Source organism: Melanotaenia boesemani, chromosome 15 (assembly GCF_017639745.1).
Source record: "Melanotaenia boesemani isolate fMelBoe1 chromosome 15, fMelBoe1.pri, whole genome shotgun sequence".
In the NCBI taxonomy this organism is placed as follows: Eukaryota; Metazoa; Chordata; class Actinopteri; order Atheriniformes; family Melanotaeniidae; genus Melanotaenia; species Melanotaenia boesemani.
This window is the reverse complement of record NC_055696.1, coordinates 11,692,629-11,716,579: the sequence shown is the minus strand read 5'-3', so window position 1 is coordinate 11,716,579 and position 23,951 is coordinate 11,692,629. Positions and strand designations below refer to the sequence as shown.

At 37.5% G+C, this 23,951-nt stretch overlaps 1 protein-coding gene across 1 annotated transcript in view; it reads left to right on the top strand.

The window, feature by feature from the left end:
* Positions 1-23,951, top strand: part of frem2a (FRAS1 related extracellular matrix 2a) — a 64,548-nt gene that overhangs the window by 26,347 nt on the left and 14,250 nt on the right. Inside the window, exons 4-6 of the mRNA XM_042009116.1 lie at positions 9,315-9,545; positions 13,676-13,801; positions 15,710-15,961. Of these exons, the coding sequence (XP_041865050.1) occupies positions 9,315-9,545; positions 13,676-13,801; positions 15,710-15,961 (609 nt within the window). The remainder of the gene's footprint in view (positions 1-9,314; positions 9,546-13,675; positions 13,802-15,709; positions 15,962-23,951) is intronic.

Genomic DNA, 23,951 nt, shown 5'->3' with positions numbered 1-23,951 from the left:
TGTCTGGCTTAATTTCCTGCAACCTGCTGCTAGTTTAGGCTGCAAAATATTCTCAATAAATGTTAAAATAATTACCCAGTTATTATGTAATTAATATAATTATAGTTTTCTATTCTGGTGCATTCAATCATACAAGTTCATTAATCCATTCTGATTCTAATTGTGATGCAGTCTAATTGTGCAGGTCACTGTCAGTTGTGAAATATACAGGGAATTTCTTATATATTTGATTATCTCCAATGTGTGTCTTTCCATGTTTACATACCTATTTTAAAACAGAAGCAGGTACTCGCAGTCAGCATCCTCTATAACAATACAAAGAAAGTGAGGGGAAGAAGCAGAAATGACAAATTTACATAAAAATGGTTCTCTGTGTACTTGGACACGCATACTCAGACTAATCTGCTATCGCATTTTTCGACTAATTAGAGCAGTTTTTCTGTCAAATTTAGCAATTTTCACTTTACACAATAACAAACAAACTCTATGTTTAGAGTGGAGACAGCATGCACATAACTCAAATACAGCAAATAGAATAAAATTTGTCATCATCCAAATTACCACTTTTATTCATATTATATATCAAAACAAGTGCAGCCCTGCTTCTCTGAGGAGCAGCCTTCTAGCTTTTCCTTCCACACAATCATCCATGTCCAAAAATAAATAAATAAATAGGTAAATAAATAAATAAATAAACTGGGTTTTTGAGCCTTTCATCACTGGGAAAAACTGTCATACTGGCAATAACAGGTGCTAAAAACAAATCCTCTGATGTCACTCTGGAGTGTTCCTTGCTTTCCATTTTCTTTTTTTTTATTTCTATTCACTCCCAGCTTGAAAAATCAGTTTTTAACAAATTTTTACTTATATACTCTGCACTAATTTGAATTAATTTTAATTGTTAAATGAAAGCATATCAGTTTGCTTAAAATCATTTTAAGGGTTGCTTACTGATCTAATGAGTCATCTCTTTAAGTTACCTGTTTCTTGTATGCTATGGTTGCAGACAGCGTAATACCCTGTTAGGATTCATTCATCATCAGTCTTTTTGTTATGATAAAAAATCTTTTTGTGAAATTATTTACCAAAACAGGTGTTGTCAAAATACTTTGACAACACATTTTTAGAGATTTATAATTCTAAAAGTCCTAAGCAGAGAACAATTTTGTGTTTACTCTCCTTTGATGCAGCCAGTAACACAATGCCAGACTTATTTTTAAGCTCTTTTCTACCAGCAGATGTAGGCGATCTGGTGCTGAAAGGAACAGCGCAGCATGTTTTTGTGCTTATGTGTGAGTGTTTGTGCTGGTTCAAAGGTTAAAAGCATGATGACGATGTCCCTGAACACCTCTCTTTGCACCAACTTTGTCATGCTTCAGCTGGTTTGTTTAGAGAGAAGTAGCAGCTGTAAGCAGCTTCTGCTCCCTCCCATTTCCCATCATCAGTCTGATCCCTGTTAACCGGAGGGTCAGGAGCTAGCATCACAGTGCAGCAGTTTGTGTAGGCTTTATCTACCTGCCTGTGTGCAGGTGATGTGTATGTGTGCATGTAAGTATATTTGTTTCCTCCTGGGAAGGTTTTGAGTCTATCTCTTGGGCACACATGAAAGGTTGTGTTCTGACTCACATCTTTTTGCACAGTTGATGCGTAAGCACCTGGTTATTTTTGAACACACAAATCTACAGCACACACACACACGCATACCCCACACACTTTCAAGCCAGCATTTTGAAAGTAACGTCTACCGTGGTATGTTTATGTAGCATCATGCTTTCCATGTAGGCTGACATAGCTGCAACATGTTTATCTGGGGCATTTTATGCAAAAATGAAATAAGGTTTAAAAAGGATGAATATTTAATGTAGCCTTAAGAAACATAAGTATGTTATTTCAAAGCTCAAACTCTCAGTCTCTTTGACAATAGCAACTTTTTATATTTTATGGTGATGAAAGATATTTTGAGACAAAATAGGGCAACAGGCTGAAAAACAGACAATGACAGACAAAAAATATTTCAAATATGCTGTTGTCTAGTGTAATCCAGTTCAATGTGGCTGCAATATTATAGCATTACAGTAATATTTTAGGTCAAATTAACTCATTCTTAAGGATACTATTTTCATCTGTCAGAGCAACATGACTTGCTAAGATAAAGGTTTAGCAAAATCCAAAGAAGGCAAGTAATTAAAAAAATATATATAAAAATTTAAGTATGCATCAGAAACATTGACAAGAAACACAAGAGCAAACATGAGCGCTGGACCCAGTGAAGGACAAGACACAAGTGTAACCAATATGAACAGAGAGAGGAGCAAAGTTAAAACTCTGGAGACACATAGCATCAGGAACTTAAGTAATAAAAATAGAGATACACAGTTATAGGGCGTTATTGCACATAAATAGAGTGAGACATAGACAGGAAGGCACTGGAGACTCAGGAAAAAAGAGGAGAACAAAAGAGACATTGTGATTATTTTCTGTCAGTGTCTGTACACACAAATATTAGCAGAAACAAAGCTGCAGCCGTTATCACTTTTCTTTAAAAAAAAAATTATATATATATATATATATATATATATATATATATATATATATATATATATATATATTTGTGATTGTGTCGCCTTGGTGAGGCAGTATTTGTTATCACCTTTTAAAAAAATCTAACCAAACATCCAGTAAAACTGAAATTAAGCATAGTTAAAAAAATTAATTAAGTCTAAAATTAAGAAAGGAAACAAAGCACATAGCAAATGAAAAGGAACTTGGCAGGTGAGATCTCTCCATTACAATCCATGAGTGTGGGTTATGCAGCTACTTTCTATCAACAAAAACAAAATAATTGGAATCAAGTCATATGAACTTGACCAGTAGGTTAAAAAATGATTTTTTTGCCCTGTTGTCATAAACTCCAACTTTCAAATCACTTTGGTAAAATGAAAACAAATCAAGATTTCTAACGCTTTCTTTGTCCGTGTGGTAAACTAATGGAGGCTATGGGCCAAGATCAAGGAGCAAAAAAAGCAAAAATTCAATCAATATGAAAAATGAAAGTTATAAACAAAAAGAAAAAAATCCACATAAGAATCGCTGGAAGATGCGTGTGCCAATCAATCAATCAATCAGGCAGGGAGGTAAGGCAGATTAGACAGGGAGTGTATGTCAGGGATGGAAAAAGGAGGAAGAATGTTGGCACAAGTCTACTGCTGCTGCAAAGGATGGCTGATGAAAACTGGTGTGATGCCGGGTAATATCAGCAGAGAGTTTTTACAGATAGTCCATCACAGCAGGGCATGCAGGTAGAGGGATCAGTGAAGGAGGAACACGCAGATAAGATCAAGGCTCCACGATGCCCTTGCCAGGCTGAGCTCAGCAGAGCACGGCTGGACAAGAGCATTTGGATTAGGCTGGATTCTTCTGCTGATGTGTTCAAGCTTACTTTGCATTTTCACCTCTTATTACGACATACAAAGCCTTGCAAAAGAATTCACCCCCTTTAAGTCTGACCACAGATTCTCAGTTTGAGGTCTGGGCTTTGACTAGGCCATTCCAACATATTTATGTGTTTTCCCTTAAACCACTCAAGTGTTGCATTAGCTGTATGCTTGGGGTCATTGTCCTGCTGGAAGGTGAACCTCCATCATAGTCTCAAATCACTTAGAGACTGGGACAGGTTTTGCTCAAGAATATCCCTGTATTTAGCACCATCCATCTTTTCTTCAACTCTGACCAGTTCTGAGCAGTCTCTGCTGCTGAAAAAACTTCCCCACAGCATGATGCTGCCACCACCATGTTCCACTGTGGGGATGGTGTTCTTAGGGTGATAACATGTGTTGGGTGAGCTCCAGACAAAGTCTTTTCCTTGATGGCTGAAAATATCAATTTTAGCCTCATCTGACCAGAGCACCTTCCTCCATTAGTGGGCAGTTTCCCACATGCCTTTTTGCAAACTCAAACTGTGCCTTCTTATTTTTAGCTGGAAGTAATGGCTTTCTTCTGGCCACTCTTTCATAAAGCCTAGCTCTATGAAGTGTACAGCTTTTGTGGTCCAATGGACAGATACTCCAGCCTCTGCTGTGGAATTCTGCAGCCCCTCCAGGGGTACCTTTCGTTTTTGTGCTGCCTTACTTCTGGATATCATCAAAATTTGGGTATTTTTTTAGAACCCAACCCTGACTTCTCAACAACTTTGTCCCTGACTGAGAGCTCCTTGGTCTTCATGGCAGTGTTTGGTTAGCAGCGCCTCTTACTTAGATTGTGTATAAGTAAGGCTGTGTATATATTGACAGATCATGTGACACCTAGAATGCACACAAATGGACTTCATTTCACTAATTATGTGACTTCTAAAGGTAACTGGTTGCACCAGAGCTTTTTAGAGGCTTTTTCAGTTTGTTTTTTTATATATTTCTCAAATCACTTAAGTTCTTAGACTATTTTTTGCAATTCCATTAAATAAAATTCAAATGAAAAATAATTTAAATTGGAGGATTAAAATTATCTAGAGTCTGCCTCATCAGTCAACCTAATTCGTTGTGGGTCTAATCTCACCTGTTAATAGAGTTCTGTGGCTGTCTTCTTGCTGCCTGACAACCATCCCACTGATTTGTCAGCCCACTTAACCTTTATTTTGCTCTCATTTGTAATCACTCCTCACCTTGACTCACTGCAGAAAAGACCACTAGCTCCTCACCTGCTTATTCTTATTATATACACCACCTCTCTTCATCCTGCTCTCTTACCGCCTGGTTGCCTTGGACCTATGCCTAGACTGTCGTACTGCATGTCCCATGAGTTATATATACCTTCTTCACCCTGTCTTACTTCAGCTTACTTGTTCAGTGTTTGTTCTTGTTCTTTTTTTATATTTTCTCCATTCTGTATCCTGTATGTGGTTGTCACCATTGCAGTGCACCTCATCCAGTACCTCTCCAGCTTCAGCTTTGATTTGTCTCGTCTTCTTGCTCTTTTCCCTTCATAAAGCTCTCCATTTTTGACTCTTTTCCACACATCATTTTCTTCCCTTCCTCACTGTTGTTTCATTTCTTTCCTTCTTCTTGTCTTCTTTGCTTTATAACTAACATGAGGAACAGCACAAGGAGGCACGATGGAATTGAGATCCCATTCTTATTTGTCACTCCTGTCATGAGTCATACCTCCCATCTCAAAGATTTTGTTATTTTTTATTTTTGCGTGATCCCTTTCTGTTCTGTCCTTCTTGTGAGGTAAATGGTGAGCTGTTAATGAGGTGCTCTTCTGCCAGGTTGAGATGTATTATCTCATGCGAGCTGTATTCCAGCTTATTTGAAAGGATAATTGTATTTCACCCGATGAGAATAGAAGCTGTTGTGCTTTAACCTATTTTCAACAGGTGTATACAGCTCTGCTGCCTCCATATGAGATGAGCCTCATGGCACAATAAACGTGCAATCAAAAGAGAGCGATAGAGAGAAAGATGAAGTCAGCTGTCCCTCTCTGACTTAAATGCCTCCAAGTTCTATCCAACGATTTTTCCGTCCTCCTGAATGAGTTTATTTATCCTGCTGGCCCTTCTGGCACTGATGCTAATCCCCCATCAGAGCACAGCACAGCAGATGCCACTTTCCACCACCACAAACTGATGGGATAGCTCCAAGATCTTACTGCACACAAAGCTTTTTCATAGAGTCTCCTTAGTTTTACTATCCACAACTTCAGCCTCCTCACTCAAGATACGGAAGGACTTGGTTAGCAAGTTTGTCCTTTAGAAGTCATCAACCATCTGCTTGGTCTTGGTGTCATTTAGAAGCAGATAATCCCTACAAGACCATTCCACAAAGACTTCCATGTACTCAGACTCCTTGCCAATCTCTGACACACCCCACCACCACAAAATCATGAAAGAACTTCTGCAGCTGGCCTAACTCAGGGCTGCACAGACTGAGGTTTAGAGAGTGAATAGGAGTGAAGACCGACAAGTGTTTTTGGGTTACAAAGGTCCACATCAAACATGGTGCACAGCCCACTGAACTCATCTACTGTTCTTTTGCTCTTATTTATAATCTCTCTTCACTTCACTGCAAAGAAGCTTCACATAGTGAGGTTCATTTGACACACAGACAACTATCCATGTAACGGTAAACACACTGACCTCCATCCTGAGCAATTTCTATTCAGTAGAAGAAATTGGATTGCATTGATACACTGAAACAAAACAAACAAACAAAAATTTCCAGAACTATGATTTTTATAGTTCCACCACTACTATTGAGATGAGGGTGAGCCCACTGCAGCAGATCAATGACAGCCTCTCCAGAACCTCCATTCTATGTGATTTAAAGGCAACTAGTCCAAAGTCACCTTGCACAAAACTAAACTGGATGTTTACAAAAGTGCTGGTAAGCACTCCTGGAAGATTTACATTCTACATTGAGATAAACTCATGAGCAGCATTTGAACAACACAAAGCAAAAATCTAGAAAGTTTGTGGCTATAAAAAGATTTTTGTGAGTTTGTGGAAGTCTCTTTGTAACTGTCAGTTTCTATGTTGTGGAGACACAAACATGAAGGCCTGTAGCTCTATAAGCAACTGAGCCACAGAGATTAAAAGCCAGGAGGGTATATATATCATCCTGCTGAGAGGGAACCCCAGTACAACAGTCTAGGTGTATATTTCCCTCCAGGAAGTCCAGTGAGGGTTGCACAATGAGGCCCTGGTGTTTAAGGATATATATACTTTGTCTCTTTTGTAGCACAGTTTTATGAGGGGTGCGTTCTTTTTATATATCAAATGAGATATAAAATGAGATTTCACCTGATTTTTCCCCCCCAAAAAAGTTGAAAAAGAATTTCATATAATAAACGGAAACAGACTGCATAAGTGAAGACAACATATCCAATGTTACAAAAGATTTTTTTAAATTATACATTCTGATTTTGATCTGATTCCAACAACCAGGTTTAAAAAAAAGCAGGTGCATGTGTTGCATTTTTTTAAACAACCCTTTCTGTTTTAGAGCTCAGGAAATTCCACATTATTTCAGAAAAGACTAGAAATACCTTTGTTAGAATTCTTTAACATGCATTACAGAATATGTCACTGAGCTAGACAACAGCTTGGTAACCAAGATCCAAGCCTTAAAATCTAAACACCAACTTGTTTTACTGTAATAGCTCGGTTCAGTCTAACTTGCTCTACAAAAGAAGGTCTGCAGATGTTATTTGAAACATCAATTAGCTGATCAGTTGTAGAGCAATAAACAATCTTTCAATTTACCTGCTATTATTGATTTAGTCAAGTTTAAGTTGAAAAAGGTGAAGATTAAGTCTGATATCATTTTTGTGGTTTTAAAGAGATCCTAAACTCCTGGCCACACATCTATCATGTTTGTTCCTGTACTAAACAGCGACATATCCCAAAAAACATGACACCAATAGGACCACTCAGCAGTAGAACAAGCATACAAAGGTTGTAATGAGTGAACTTCCATTAGTCATGCCCTTAGATTTTCCAGAAATGCTTTCAACAGCCCCTAGAGTAGATTTTTATGTTACATTTATTCAGCTGCACTGGACTATAGCTGTATCTTCAGCTTTTCCTGCTGAGACTACCCTGTTGGGTTGTTAACTAAAATACTTAAAGGGAGAGTGCTTTACTTCATCTGTAGCTTACTAGAGACCAGATAAAAACATAATTTAACAATTCCCAAGTAAATAACTGAAGATGCAAAACCAATGTTATGTATTTTAAAGCTTAGAAATATTTCATTTTTATATAATGTGTGTTCTGTATTTCATTTTGGTCTCCTAATAGTGATGTTTTTGGGGTGATTGAAGGGAAATGTTTATTTCCTCTTATTGTAGATTTATAAGTAACATTAGTTGGTGTTTTATTTCTCCTTTCATTTTGTGAACTTTAAGTAAATTTGTAAAACAATAATGAAGTTGAGACCTAATTTTCTTCTGCAGGTCTCCATCATCATTGTGCTGCTGGTGACATTAACACACTTAGCCAGGACAACCCTTACTTGGTATCAGGTTGGGCTGGTTCCAATTAGCAATTTAAGTTCCATATTTCAATGTGTTGTCCTCAGTCCACTTACCCTTCTACACCAGCAGTTACTCACTTTTTTATTTCACTCCCACACACTGATGCTACTGGAGTTGAAAAAAAGCATCATTAGGGTTAAAATGAATGTGTAGTTTAGATGTTACATACATAAAGTGTAGAAAAATATACACTGTCAAGGAATACAAAGTTTAATATTTATTGGCTGCAAGTAGGGCCAATATATATTAAACTAAGTGCCTCAAAACAACTGCTGATAAAGACCAAAAAAAAAAGAGTTGTCGTCTCATAAATTTGAAGCAGATTGTAATTCACATGTGAGAAAATATTTACATATTACAACAAGACAGAAATATAAAGCTTAACTGAAATTTTTTAGAATCACTGAAAGTCCTCAAAAGTACAAAAACTTGAATAATTGTGGCATGCACGTTTATTTCAGCTTATAGTTTGCATATTATGCTGGCTGTGTGCATTTTATAACCGAATGTATCCAACCTTATCTGGTATGTATGTCACTTTCTCTTTTCTGTTTGTGGAGATATTTAAATGTCTGAAAACAGAAAACAGGTAAATTTTATGTACAAGCACAAACATCTACCAGCATGTCTATGACTACCTTGTTCTCGTAAGGCACTATTCCCCTAGACAAAATGATATGAGCAGCATATTTTCAAGTGCAATGCATTATTTTATGAAGTGTGCCACCTTGGTTCTTCAATACATGTTTAATGTTAAACCCAGTGGTACCTGTAAGCTTTCTATCTTTGAAAAGGATGTATCTCTAAGCATGAATTTTAGATGAATCACGTCGAAGTAGACTCACATGAAAGGCCTATTATAAATGGAAAAACGAGACGTTTGAAGACACAACAATATTATACGCATGTACAAACTCATGAGGGCCCATGTAACCCTTGAGGTATAGCTTTTGCAGCTAATCCATCTCAGTAACGTTAAATATTCTTATTTAAAGGCTTCAGTCATAAATTCATCAAACACATTCCTGAGGCTCTGTAAGTGATCAGTGAAGAAAAATAGTCGCAACACCCTTTTTTTCTCACCACTCTGAACAGCACTGAAGGGTGTGAATATCTAATCTGTTTTTCATCTGTTTTTTTTTCTCTCCTGTTTGTCACCTCCCATGGTTATTGTCTGCACTTTATTTCCACTTCTCTCTTATCTTTTTTTTTTTTTTAACTCATGGTGTCTGACTGTCCTCGTCTTTTCTTTATCTTTTATGTCCATCATTGTCTCCATTTCTCAGGCATTGGCACCCAGGATGGCAGTGCAAAGAAGGATGAGGACTTCAAGGGGAAGACACAGAAGCAGATCCAGTTCAACCCAGGGCAGACCAGAGCCACATGGCGAGTACGGATCCTGTCTGATGGAAAATATGAGCAGGCCGAGACCTTCCAGATTTTGCTTTCAGAGCCAGTGATGGGAGTGATGGAGTTCCCTGTCACTGCAACTATTGAGATCCTGGATCCCAGTGATGGTCAGTTCTGCTGCTGAACACACATCCTGCATTCAGCACTAACATAAAACATAATGTGTTGACAATCAATATTCATTTAGAAGATTTTGAGGTTTTATGGTTTTTGTGGTCCATACATTAGATGTAGGAAAAGGAGCATCTTTGACAAGTGCAAAATTGCATATATGCTGATTCCTGGACTGGTGAGGCCATTTAGATCATGAATGGTTTCATTTTAAAATATTCCCCTACTGTTGCCTAAAGGGATCATTACAACACATCAAACTAAACTACGAGCTGCTCAAATGAGCAATGGAGGGCCTGTTTAATCTAGTTTGAAATCACTAATGGGTAAGGACTTAAGTAAAGAGTTAGTTTGCTGTGGGAAAAGCATGAATTATACTTTTGCATGTGAAACTTGTGCAGTAACACGTATGTGGATATTACAGGTCTCCAGTGGTGCAAGTAGAACAATTTTATCCACAAAAAGAAGAGATTTGATCGCTGTACCTCCATGTTACATACCCTCCTTATGGCCACTTTGCCTTGAAATCCTCTCTAGGAAAAGAACAAGTGGAGACAAGGCAGATGTCCCCTAATTATATGCATTCTTTTTTCCAGATTTATAAAGAAATTGATTGATGTAGACACCCTGAAGTCTTAAGTTTGCACATATGACAATGGCTACAACACCAGGGAGTCTCACCTTACATGAAAGAGAGGGAATCTTTCTAAAAGAAGGGAAGAGAAAAGTTTTGTTTGGTGGTCTCACTTAGGCCATCATGAAAGGAATAAAAGCTAATGAATGAGTAAAAAAGTATAAAAGCCTATAAAACCTAAAGATTAAGTGTGATACAAAGACTATGGATGTATGGAAGGTTCTCAAATCCATGCAACCTTTATACAGTGTGAAGTCTTTTTTGTGGCTCACTTAGAGACCATGTAAAACAGTTGTATGTGAATGCAAACTAACCCCGACATATTTATATGATGTGGGATATTTAATCTGTTTCACCTAAGAGTAATAAAAGTGTAGAAATTGTAGAAAATGAAGAGTTGTAAGCATTGCCCGTGCAATGTTTGCAATGTCCCTTTCCCACGTGTAATGGATACAATAGTGTAGACATTCACATGGTTATGATGCATGTGTGATAATAGGTACAGTTTGGTTTGCAACACTGGAGACATTTTGGGCACAAAGAGCTTGTCTCGTCCCTCTTTCACTTTGAAAGTTTACAATGGTTGTGCAGTGTGGAAACATGGACAGGCTTCCTGCATATTGCATTGCATGTAACAGAATACAGAAAGAATTGTCAATACAATATTGTCTTCTTTAGATGTGGAGTTGTTCTTAGTTTGCCCTCAGGCAAGGCAGAGGAATACTATTTTGATTGGATGGCTAGGAGAGATGTGCTATAGGGATGATGCATTTTTTTACATTGGTGTACTGTTTCTAGCACTCACCAAAAAAAGAAACAAAGAGCTGAGCAGTGTTACTTACTAATTAAACTAAATATAGCCGAAGAAGTAGTAATTTTACACAAACACTTTATACTTTACTTTTTTTCACTTTCATCCCTAAATAACTTTTTGTGTGCCATTTTCTTTGGGTTCTTTGTGTCTTTCCCTGCAAATTGAAGTGTTAATTCGATATTGACTAGAGTGACAAATCGGCTGCTGTCCTCCAACAAGGCTGAAGTCCCTCTTCTGCAGCTAGTTTTTTGTATGCATTGCCACCCTCTTCAGTGCAGCTTCTAAGTAATTATAGATATACAATGACAGTTCTTCTTGTCACTCTCTTTCTCATTTGTCTCCTCATTCATTCACTTTCAGGCTCTCCCTGCCTTTTTTTCCCGCCTCAATCTCTTCTCCCCTGTGGGTTAATTATGATGTGTGTGAAGGGCAGGGGCTGGTTTGTTTTCTGTTTTCCCCAGGGACTGTCTAATGTGACAGAGATATGCCTCTCCGTACTCTAATGGGCCAGTGAAGCTTTGGCTATGCCTGTGGCAGTAGCTGTATTGTCTCTAATGATGAAAACAGACTTTGTGTGGACACATCAGCCTGGCTAATATTAGCTCAAGAGAGAGGGGGGGGGGGCGCTGATCACTAAGCTATAACTAAAAGTGATCCAAAATTTAGGAGAGCATAACAAGAGTTTCTTCAACAGCATCAAAAATCCCAGTTTGTCTGTGCGAATGCCTGGAGTCATTCTATATTGTTGAATATTTCTTGTAGTTGTAAGAGTGCATATTTTCTGCCACCCCTATTACTGCTCTGATTAATACCAAGGGGTTGGCTTTTCCTGTAGAGTGTTTGCCTGTGCGATAGCCAAGCTTTACTCCTCCAAAACTTTATGACTTTCATATATAATCCAAGCACAATGCTGACTAAAGATGAAGGTGGCAGCCTGCTGTTTGACTGCAAGCAGCAGCTTCTTGCCACAGTCGGTGATACATCTTTCTTGATTCCTTTACGACAGGGACGCTATATATTAGAGCACGTTTTACTCTTCTGCATTTTGTGCCAAGGTCACTCCATTAATATGAAGAAAGAACCCTTTTTCCTTTCTTTTTTTTTGTGAGTGCGTTTAGAAACACAAGGCCAGCTGCAGTTATGTGCATGCTGTTGAAATTGTAAGAGCTTTGTCTCAGTCAGTTGATCTTTGGAGGTTTTTGCTACTTTGAACTGCTATATAGCACCATCGGCTGCAGATCTGTGGGCTGGTTTGTTTTCTGTACAGTGCAGTGAGTGAAAAGTGCTACTATCACTTCTTACTACTATCACTCTTCATCCATAGACTATTCATAGAATGATCCATAATGGAGAGGTGGTAGGCAGAGGAATAAAAGCCAAGCAGACTTCTTATTTTGTTTTGTCTTTTTTGGGGGAAAAAATCGATTAGGTGCTAGTCTTCTTCATCATCATCTGTAATGCATGTGTCTGTTTCCCCTTCTTCATAAATGTTTTAAAATTATTGTGGTTTTCTCAAGGAAGTGAACTTGACCCACTTGGAAAAAACCTTCACTTTTTTCTAAATCTTTGTTGGATTTAGAGGTTGTACATAAGGGAAGCGTGTGATTAGTAAGTGAGAGAACTGAGGTGAAAAGTGTGCGGTATATATTTGGAGTGGTAGTAGAAAATCAGGGCGTAGCATTGCATGTGTGTGGAGGGAATAGGTAAGCACTGGACCTCAATCTCCTGCTCTTAGTCCTTGTATGCCCCCTGGGAAGTGACAGATTGTGAACTGTGACAGACAGGAGAAATGGTGAACAGGGAAGATTGAGAGGAGAGAGAATGATTTAGCAGGTGTTATCGCAAGAGAGGAGAAATGTTTGAACTCCCACTGTGTGTGAGATTGTCTTATGTTGACGTTTTCATCTCAAAGAGTCCCGTTGGGTATTTATCTTGTTTTATACTGTGTTGCATCCTTTTTTTTTTGTTCCAATGATTCACTTAATTACTGTTTATGTTGCAAAAGCAACCCATAAGTGTATTTAAATCCTGCATATTCATTCATAGAGTGAAGAGGAAGAAACCAACAAGAAGATCTGGGACTTTCTGAATCTTAGTCCACTCTGTTAGTATTTTTATTGGGCCCAGTGCGTCGTTGGAAAGTAGCTTCAACACTTCTGTTTCTACATCACTAGCAAGTTATTTGCTTTGATAGATGATGCTTTCACTGGCCCTAAGTCTCTCTCTCAATCACAAACTCGAGTCAAGAGACAGAAAAGAGTGGAGAATGAAAATAAGTGAGTGGTTGACCCTTCTGTGTATAGAGAAGTCGATGAGTGAAACTCCCAAGTGATCTACTCTGTGAGATGAACTGAGAGACCTGTAAGTGTAATTGTCTGCCACACATGAAGCAGTATGAAAAACTTGTGGAGAGGCCTCTTTAAAGAGCAGCCCTGGTTGCAGCAAACTAGAAAACTTTGATAGAGAGTAATTTTTCACTACAGCACAGATAAGAAATACAAAGACGTCAGTGCTGTTTGTTAATGCAGAATCGGAGCAAAAGCATTCAATACTCTTTTTGTGGTTGTAATGTAATCTTTAATGTTCTTTGGATTATTAAAGATTCTTTTGCATTTTATTACCCTTACCCTTTACGCTCTCTCACTTTACTCTCTATTTATTTTTTCTGTTCCAAACAGAGTCGACTGTATTCTTCCCTGAACAGACCCACTCAGTAGAGGAAGATGTTGGGGAGCTTTTCATCCCGGTGCACCGCAGTGGAGACATCAGCGAGGAGCTTATGGTGGTCTGCTACACACAGCAAGGTATGGATTTGTCCTCCCCCCCCCCCCCCCCCCCCCCCCCCCCCCTCATCTGCCTCCTCACTGGTCAGAATGATCAAATCAGACAGTGAGTGTCGACATTTATTGAGTACTTTGAGTTGCCATACTAACTGAGTGGTCACATCGCAGGGCTTTTGTATGAGGATCTTCTACACATTCAAGAAATTATTACAAAGCATGTTTCACTCCTACATTCTGACTCCTATTTTGTTTACAGTTGTATCTTTTATATTGTGCCTTTAGAATCCATATTCCTTTGTTATAAAGTATTGTGCAAAAGTCTTGACCCACCCCTAGTTTGTTTTAATAGTTTGCTTTCTTGTAATCTTCTATAGTGTTTTAGTCTGGAACAACAGTGCAGTTTTTAAGGATATATTGCTCTACGACTGATCATCTGTTCACTGAAGCATCATCACAGGTGGTCTCCGTGGACTACTGGCTGTGAAGAAACCACAATGAGGAAGGGAAACAGGGCTTCAAAATGCCAAATGACACAAGAACTGGACTGAAAATCAGGGACTACAGTTCAGAGAGATGAATCCTCTTTAGAGCCTACCGAAGCAGAAGGAGATCATCTTGACAGAGAAAAGACCAAAGGCAGCAAACATACAAAAAAAAGACCTTTGAAATGTTCTTCAAAAGGCCTGGAGAACTATTCCTGAAGAGTGCTTAAAGGAATTACAATAAAGCTAGTTTAATAGGGTGGAAAAATAAAAGTTGCCATGCCAAATGTTGATTTTCAACTTTGTTAGAATACTTGTACAGAGTGTATCCCACCTTTCACCTGATAAAAGCGGATAGGGTCAGGCTCGCCGGGACTCTGCATTAGAATAATAAAAAAATGAATGGTTAGATGGAACTTTATTAGCATTGTTGAAACTCAGTTTTGTGCTTATTATTTTCATTTTTATTTATGCTTGTGAATGTTTCAGTAAATCACTTTACCTATTTCCTGTTTTCTTGACTATATATTAAGAAACGAGGGGTGACTCAAAACTTTATTGCACAGTACTATAACTGGAGTGTCAGGCTTGTCGGTTCACCCATTTATGGACTATGACACTCCATAAATGGATGTGACACCACTAAGCTCATACAGCTGCATGGGCTTAGTAGTGTCACACTTTGCTTTAAGATCATCCTTTCCGCCGTTTTAATCTAACTCCCACTCTCATTTCTTTTTAGATGACTCAAACATCCTTCCAATTATATTTTGCCACTGACATGGAGAGTTTCAGTTCTGTTAGAAACATTTATAAAAGCTGAAGCATCGTTTCACCTTTCTTGTTTACACACCCCTACAAAGAGGTAGAAATGGCTCAGTCAAGTTTACTTAGATAGATTTTTAATGAGATATAGTTACTGAACTTCATTCTACTAAACAGTTAGGTAGGATAATTAGACAGGACATTAAAGCAATACACACAGCAAAGTCTGGAAATGTGTGGACTCTAACACAATTTGTGTTCATTTAGCTGTTCACCAAAAAATGCAGGTTTGTTTATGTATTTATTTATTTCAGAATATATCAGACTCCTGTTTTGGATACTCCTGTTGTTCATGTTATCATCTACTCTTTCAAAGGTTTATGTAAATTTTGCAGCCACATGTTGGAGATTACAGCATCAGCTTCCAAATGCCAATTAATTGGAATTAATTTCAGGCCTTTAATGAGGAGATTATGAGGAAATAGCCCAAACCTGTCCATGAAACAACCTTTGTTTTATTTCTCCAATTATAATTTAGCCCAGGAAAAAAGAGAGTTCCACATATTGAAGAGTATTTGATGATAATGCCCATGAATTATAGCTAAGTCAGAATTTTAGGCTTATATGAAATTTATAACATGTTAATGATATGATCCTCACTCTTTTCTTGGTTCCTCTGTAGGTTCTGCCACAGGAACCATCCCAACCACTGTGCTATCTTACTCAGACTACATCTCCCGTCCAGAGGAGCACAGTAGCCTTCTTCGCTTTGACAAGGGTGAGAGGGAGAAGCTGTGCCGCGTGGTGATCATTGATGACTCTCTGTTCGAAGAAGAAGAGAGCTTCAACGTGACTCTGTCTTTGCCTGTTGGGGGACGTCTGGGAATGCACTACCCCACCACCAAAATCAACATCTTGGGAGATGCAGATGATGGTGAGATATGCAGATGATTAGCTTTTAGTTTTTCTGCTTATTCACTTACTTATTGCCTCCATATTTCTGAGTGCAGTGACCTTTCCACAAGTTTCAACTTTTAAATCAAATTCTGTTTAAACATTTTTATTCATTAAACATTATGTACCTTAATCAAATCCCAGAAGTAGTGGTGAACTTTGCAGAAGGTGTTTATTTTTTCAGTCCCAGTCTGGAAACGGAGAAGATTTAATTTATTGCTGCTTGACTTAATTCTTTAACTATTCTTATATGCACCTTCTTAGTCAGACATAAACTCAGTATTGGTTGCCATCTTGAATTGTTTTCACATTTGTGTTTGTGTACATAAATGTTAGTCTTTATTGGGAGTAACAGAATTTCTCTTAATCAAGCTTGTTTTCAAACTCATTGGGTTTTGGATAAGAGGATTAGAGTACTGAAAACAACTTGACAAAGAGCCTGCACCCACAGCTGACAGATGGAATCAAAATCCCATCTTGCTGTTGTTCTGACATGTTTTAATTAGAATGAAGAGTCACACAAGACTCATGCATTATTAGATATGTCCCCCGTCTGCTTTCTTCCAGTTGCAGCATCATATGGGCTGAGGAGATTACACATTCTGGAGGGCAGAAACATGTGTAGATTTATCTGGGGATTGATGTACCTGCAGGGAAATACCTGCTCCAATCTACAGGCATTCTCCACCATCTCACTGTTCTGCATTGATTTACTTTACAGACACCGATTGATATCTCTGTTCAAGGTTTTGCTAAATGCCACACTATAGATTGTCACAGTAAAACTTTTTGGCCTTTTTTTTTTTTACAACAAAATATATTTGTGTTTTATATAGTATAAATATTACCATGTAATATTTACCCTGTAAATCTGTAAATAACAACAGATTTACAGTAACTTTACATGGTCAAACCCATAAAGATAGTCTCCAGAAGTCTAAGGAAGTCTCGTAGTTGTGCACTCTGTGGCTGTTGTGCAGGCTTATAGGCTCAACCATCTACTTTAACTATATAAATGCAAACTGTCATATTTGAAAATCTTTATGTTTTAAGATCAGACTTTACAATATTTTAACAAACTAATAACATGATATTCTCAAACTGTTCTGCACATGGTCCATCTGAGGCCTGTAGTACAATGCGGGATTTACATACGCAGTGTAAAGAGGGTGGTGTTTGCAGCATCCAAATCACAAACATAAAGAAACCCTGCAGAGCAGCCTTTAACATAGAGGAGTAGACATTTATTCTTCAAAAGTATGAAGCATTCAAACACATCGTCCGGGCCAAAAGCAAGATTGTTATTGTAGCAACAGCCAGGAAGGACTGGCAGAAATTTTCAGACTCTGTTAATGCGTAAATTTGTGAGATTATACAAAATTAATCCATCGGACAATATAAAGCACTCCGATTAGTCAATTTCACTTTATTGCAGCTCAGACTTTTCAGGCAGATTGCTTCCTCAGTTCCTTCCTTTCCTTTATGCTGTCCATTGAGTTCTTTTGAGGTTCAGCGTCTTTTGTGATAGAATATTAATTCCTCACCGTGACGGCATGAATAGTTGTGCGTTCCATAAATTCGTGGTTCTGAAGCTATGCCATGTGTGACCATTATTATTAACCTCATTATTTGAGATGCAACCGTAGTGGAGGTAAACGGACTTGGAACAAGTCAAGAACAAATCCAAACACATACCTCAAAGTAGTCAGCGGCAAGGCTTTATTTATTCACACCGTCTCTGTTGTACTGATGAATTCAACAGAATTTATTTGATATTGTTTGCAGTTGAAAAAAGTAGCACAGTCCATCCAATGAAAATCTGTACCTTACAGCGTATGTTACCATGGTGATTTACCCCAGAAAGAAGTGAACCAGTGTAGTAGGATGGAAAACCCAGAATTGACCCTTAAGTTATCTCGATAAGCGAAAATCCAGCTTTGTAGTGCAGGCCTCTGGTTGCAAATGATTTGTTTATCACTGGATGCAATGTTCTAAACTTTTTGACCCCCCAAGATAGCATACGTTGGTCTTTGTGACCCCCACGTGACGACTTAGTGATTAATTGTCTGATGAATCAAATGGATCATCTTGCAGCCATCATCTAAATAAGGAGGATAAAGTGGTTCTTGGTTCAAAGCACCTACATGCCCAAAATCAGTTTCTCTAATGTCGAATTCAGATTTTTAATATTGCATGTGTACTAACTTTGTTGTTTATATGTTAATGTATTAAAGAATTAAGGTGTTAATTTCAAAGATTTATCTCTTCATTAATGGTTTAATTTTGACAGCCCAGGTAAAAATCCCAAATTTTTATGATAATTGTAGGCTATATATTTTTTACAATTTCTGGTGACCCCCTGTAATTATATTGCGACCCTCATGGGGGTCCCGACCACCAGTTTGAGAATCACTGTTCTAGACATATAAACACAAATATATTTCTATTTGAATGTTTTAGTGTTCTCCAGTTGCAGCTGACCTCATTATTTGTCATATTCTGTAGCAGGAAACTATATTTAGCTGTCGCACAATGTAAAATAATAATACAGGAAAGAAAAGATGTCTTCAATTCAGGCACTTAACAATGACATAGAGAAGATCTCCATCAACTGTAAAATATTTTATTTGTTGTCATTTTTCCAAAATAATTGAGATGCTGCTCAAATGTAAATAAAAACAACAACAACAACAAAGGTCTTTAAATACCATATACTGGGGGCTTGATAGAAATGGTAATGGTAATAATAACCAGACGTTAAAACTAAGAACTTTTATGGAAAACATAATCACAGTGTGAAATGTTAAAAAATTGACATATTTACCATGTTGTTGCATCCATTTTTTTTTTAGTTCATTCTTAATCAAGATCTCGCCTGAAAAGAAAATGTCTTTTGCAGTAAATGTCACTCCAAAACTCCAAAACAAAATTGTTAACCTATGGTGCCCTTAAATGGGAGCAGGTTACTTATACCATGTGCATTAATAGATTCCCTCCCATCATGGATGCTGGCTTTGAACTGTGCACTAATGATACGAAGGATGCTCCTTTTCTTCAGCCCACAGGGTGCAGGGTCCATAATTTCCAAAAAGAAATTTCTCAGTTTGATTTGTCAGACAACAGGACATTTTTCCCCCCTCAATCCATCTTAAATGAGCTCTAGTCCAGATAGGGTTGCACCGTTTTTCGTTCCTCTCTCTATATATATATTTTCTCCTTGAATTTAAACTTGCTTTTGGGGATGCAGAAACCATTGTTACTTCTGCAAGGCTTTTTCTTGAATGCACTTTTATACCGGGTATTACGGACCTGCTGACATTTCTCAGTTCATATTTTATGGTGCTTTTGTACTATTTTTAGTTAAATTCATGGTTTAAATTTCTTACATGCAAATAGCTGCAGTCGTTTTTTTGTATATATTTAAAAGTGTCCCAGCTCTTGTGAAAATAGACTAGCAATGTGTCAGCCATACTGTTTGAAATACTGACCATTTTGATCCTCTGTTGTTTCATTAAGGACTGAAACAATAAAAAGGGATGACACCTGTTCATTTGAATGCTGTATTACATAATAATTTAACAAACTGCTATCGAAGAAAGCCCCTCTTTTGTAGCACATAGCTCAAGATCTCTTTTCTCTCAGACTTTTGACAGTTTTCTTTTCAAAAATCTTTCCAAGTCTTCCAGCTAATGGGCTTTTCATTTTTCCTTACTGTTTGTATTAGAAAGAATAGTGTCAGCGACAACTCATCATACCAAACTGAAGACTGGGATAAATAAAATAATGACTACTTACATCTGAGAGCTCATTTAAAGATACAAGCAATTGTGCCAGCTTGACTCTGTGTGTGTGGAGGCATCTAGGGGCTAGTTAACAAGAAACCTGACACCTTGCCTGATTGTTAGTAAATTGTCAGAAGACGTCAGTCTTGGTGCTTAGTTCAAAGAAATGGAAATGTGTTTGTGAAAGCCTAGCCCCGGAGAGATGATGTGTCATTTTCAGTCTCCCAGGGAATAGTACACTGTCTGACAGTGCTCTAATACCTGCACCCAGGCAGTCCAACTACACCCTGCATCCCGTTAATGCCGCCTGACATTGCCAAGGAAAATATTGAAACAAATGGTGCCACAGCATGTCTTTATTTGTGTCCATGGTACCCTGCGTCCACATGCCTGTTTATGTCACTTTTTCTGCCAGCAACAAGTTAATTTTAGACTTCAAACCCTGCAAAGTAGATGGTGTGAAAGTCATGTAATAAACTTTCATTTGTGACTGATAGTTCTCTCTTTGGCCTTGTTCTTTCTTACTCAAGTTGAGTATGCTGTTCCATTTCCATCTATTTTTCCATCACAGCCAGCCTGTCTCGTCTCTTTCACATATATTTTCTTGCACCTCGCTGAAAACAACGACTCAAGGATATCTGTTCAATTTAGAACATTATCAGATTAAATTCTACAGTAGCAGTCTTCCTGGGGGTTGCACGGATGCGCACATTCTCTAAAAGTGAGTGTTGTCATCTCCTTGTACGCTGCAAGGACACAGGGCTTTTCGTTTATGTCCATAAGGACACAACTGAGTTTTCACAGTTATTTTAGATAGGTTCAGAATCTTCCTCTGAAACCTGATTGCTTATTTTAATAAAATAAGGGAGGTGACTTTCTTTTTTTTTTTTTGCAACAAAGACAACTAATTCCTTTCCGTAAAGAAATTCTTTAATATATTAATATTTTTCTATTACACATACAATTTGCAGCACAGTTTTTTTTTTAAATGCAAGCCTGAAACAAACGAACCCAATAAAAGAGTTCTCATATTTTAAACATTCATTCATTCATTCATTCATTCATTCATTCATTCATTCATTCATTCATTCATTCATTCATTCATTCTTTCAGTCATTTATTCATTCATTCATTTAGCTGATGCTCTATCCAGAGTGACTTACAATGGTTAGGCAGTAATCTTGCCAAAAATCCCAACTGGAATATTCAAAACTATTATGTTCTGAGAATGTTTGATTAAAGTGAACCAATCTCTGCTTGGAAAAGCCTTAAATTGTTTTTGTAAATTGCTGATGAAGAGCTGATGAGAGATATTTTTATTTGTATTAGTTTTGAAAAGCCTGAAGAGATCAAAACTTGGAGAAAAGTAACAAAATAAGTAAAAACATGCTGCCAAATTGCTTAGGACAGAATTCAGTTATTTCATTTACTCATTTGAACTTCATTTAATTTTTTTTGAAGGAGTACCAAGGCAATAAATCAAAATGCAGCACCTCTCCTTCTGATAGCCTCTGTGTTGAAACCTGCATGTTTTGTCATGCTTGAAAAAGATAATTAACTCCTCAATAATTCAGAGACTCCTTTGTTGTAACTTTTGTTTCATTATGTGCTGCAGATTTACAGTGGACAGCAGGTTTATAACACAGCTGGACTCTAACAGAGTCATCCTGTTGCAGTGTGTGGTTTGGCATTGTCTTGCTGAAATAAGCAAGGCTTTTCCTGAAAAATAATTTATCTGGACGGAGCAAGTGTGCTTAAAAACTTCATTCAGCAGTTTGGCAGATCTACTTTTACCCACTAAGTACAAGCAATTTTACAGAGTACTGGCATTGGGGGGAAAGTTTGGCTGACGGCCACACAGCCTCTAAAAGTCACAAATTAACATACCTGTTTTCAAGCCTGTTCCACTGTGTGTTAAGTATGCCCAATTTAATCTTTAAGCATCACATCTCATATTAACATCACAAGCAACGAACAGCAGCACCACATAGAGACTACTAATAAGAAAATCAAGGCAAGACAAGTTTAATTGTATAGCACATTTCATGTACAAACCACTTCAACGCGCGTTACATAAAACAAAAGCATTACAGTGGGGACAGGAAGCGTTAAAAAGTAGATGAAAAACAAACTTTAAAAAGAAATTAAATAAAAGGAATTAAATAAAAACAGAAAAAGCATAAGTGATGGGGCAGGGTAGGGGCTTATACTGCTAATACTGTTTTCTTTTTCTTTTTTTCTTTTTTTTTTTACTGCTTTTAACCATTATCATCATATCAGCCATTAAATTAACAATAAGTTGGCTTCTTAACTTGACTTCTTAAAATATGTCTTTACACATGTGCAGGTTTTGCTCTCTAATGCACCCCCGTACCATCATGGATGCTGGTTTTCAGCTGTACAATCACTATAAATCAGATGGTTCCTCTACTTTTTAGCCTGATGGATACTGTCCATAATTTGCAAATAGAATTTAGTCTTTTCTAAATTATTTTATTTTATTTAATTTTATTTTATTTTATAGATATTTTGTAGAAATTGCATTATTGAAATATTTGTATGTACAATCTTTCAAAGTGATGGACTTCTACATAACTTTGGTTAAAAAAGCTATTTTGGTTTTTTTTTTATTAAAAAACATCACACTTTGTTTCAGTATATATTATCTTAATTCCTTCAGCTAAAAGAGAGTTGCAGATCACTGCACTTGATTTTAATTTAAACTTTGTATGGTGCTCACCAAAGCAAAACTGTTTATATCACAAAGAAATATAACTTTGAGTTCCAAAGCAGTATTTACAGACAGGTTTGAACGATCTTGTTAGCCAGCTTCAGTGGTTCAGCAGAGTAAAGGCACTGCTGCAGAGGACAGCTGAGAATGTTCTATAAACTGTATTCAAAGGCATGGTGACACAAATGGTTACAGACACCCACACAGTAGTAATTATCACAATTTGTTTTTACACCTTCCCCAGCCTTCACACAGATAAAACGGAGTGTTAAAACAGAGGCATGGCCCCACAGGGCAGAGAGGATGCAGCGCTCATTCATCACTCAACAGCCTCTTCTGTTAAGTCAGGCTTAGCTGTGTGAATGTGTGAATTAACATGCAAGTAAAAGGATCCTTTATGAGCATTTAAAGAACGTGAGCTAAATGTATGCTTTTTATAGATGAGTTGTATGTTTCTTCTGTTATTACTGAGGCGTCATCCCATTCCAGGAGAAAAATCATTATTCACATAAGCCCCCATCTTGTTTACCAGCATATTTGGTCAAATGTCATTATCCATGTGTTATTTTTTTATTTATTTTTTGTTGTTTTTTACCACCTACACAGTCTACAGTTTTCCTTTTACTCTGCCTTTTTCCTAATACAGATACTATTTGAATTTTCAACCAGCACATCTGTTAGGTATGTGTAGGAGGAAGAGTTAAAAGAGCAGAACAAGCGGGCAAGGGCTGCATTTGATGTCTAATACTCGCTGGATATTGTTGCCCTGAGCAGTCACTTCTTGCATCAAGTTAAGAATCAGAATGCAGTAATTTTCTCGGTCCCTTTGTTATGTATACCGCTTAGCTTACTTGTTATCTGTCCCAGTTATTGCATATAAATAAAATATAAAAATAGAGTACCAGAAACCAGGAAAAAATATTTATTTATGTGGATCATTTGGATGTTTAACTCTGAACTAGTACTGATTGATAATACTCTTGCTATTTTTGGACTCATGTGCTAGGATATAAGAAAAGAACCAACTGAGAATGACTTACAGCTTAAAGCAGATGCAAAACTTTTATCTTTTATTGTGTCAGGTTTTTTTTTTTTTTTTTTTTTTTTTTGACTTGACAGGGGTGCTTGTGAGAGATGAAGCTGTCTAATACACACTGGACTGCCTCCAGTTAGCTGCCTCAGGAAGCAATCCCTGTTCAAACAAGCCTTTGAGCTGTCTGGGGGGCTGTTTTCTCCGCCTCATCATCTCACTGCTCAACATTCAGGAAAAAAAAAAGGACACACATGCAGACTGGTCTTTTTTCAGCACTAACTGCATCCTTATTTGTTAAAAGGACTTAATTCTTCTGTCAGAAGAAGAAACACAGCCGGCTCTCAGTGGGACTAGTGTGTCCTAATTGCGGCTCACAGTTTTAAGCTAAAGATAACAAAAATGGAATGGAAATTGACTGTTGCAC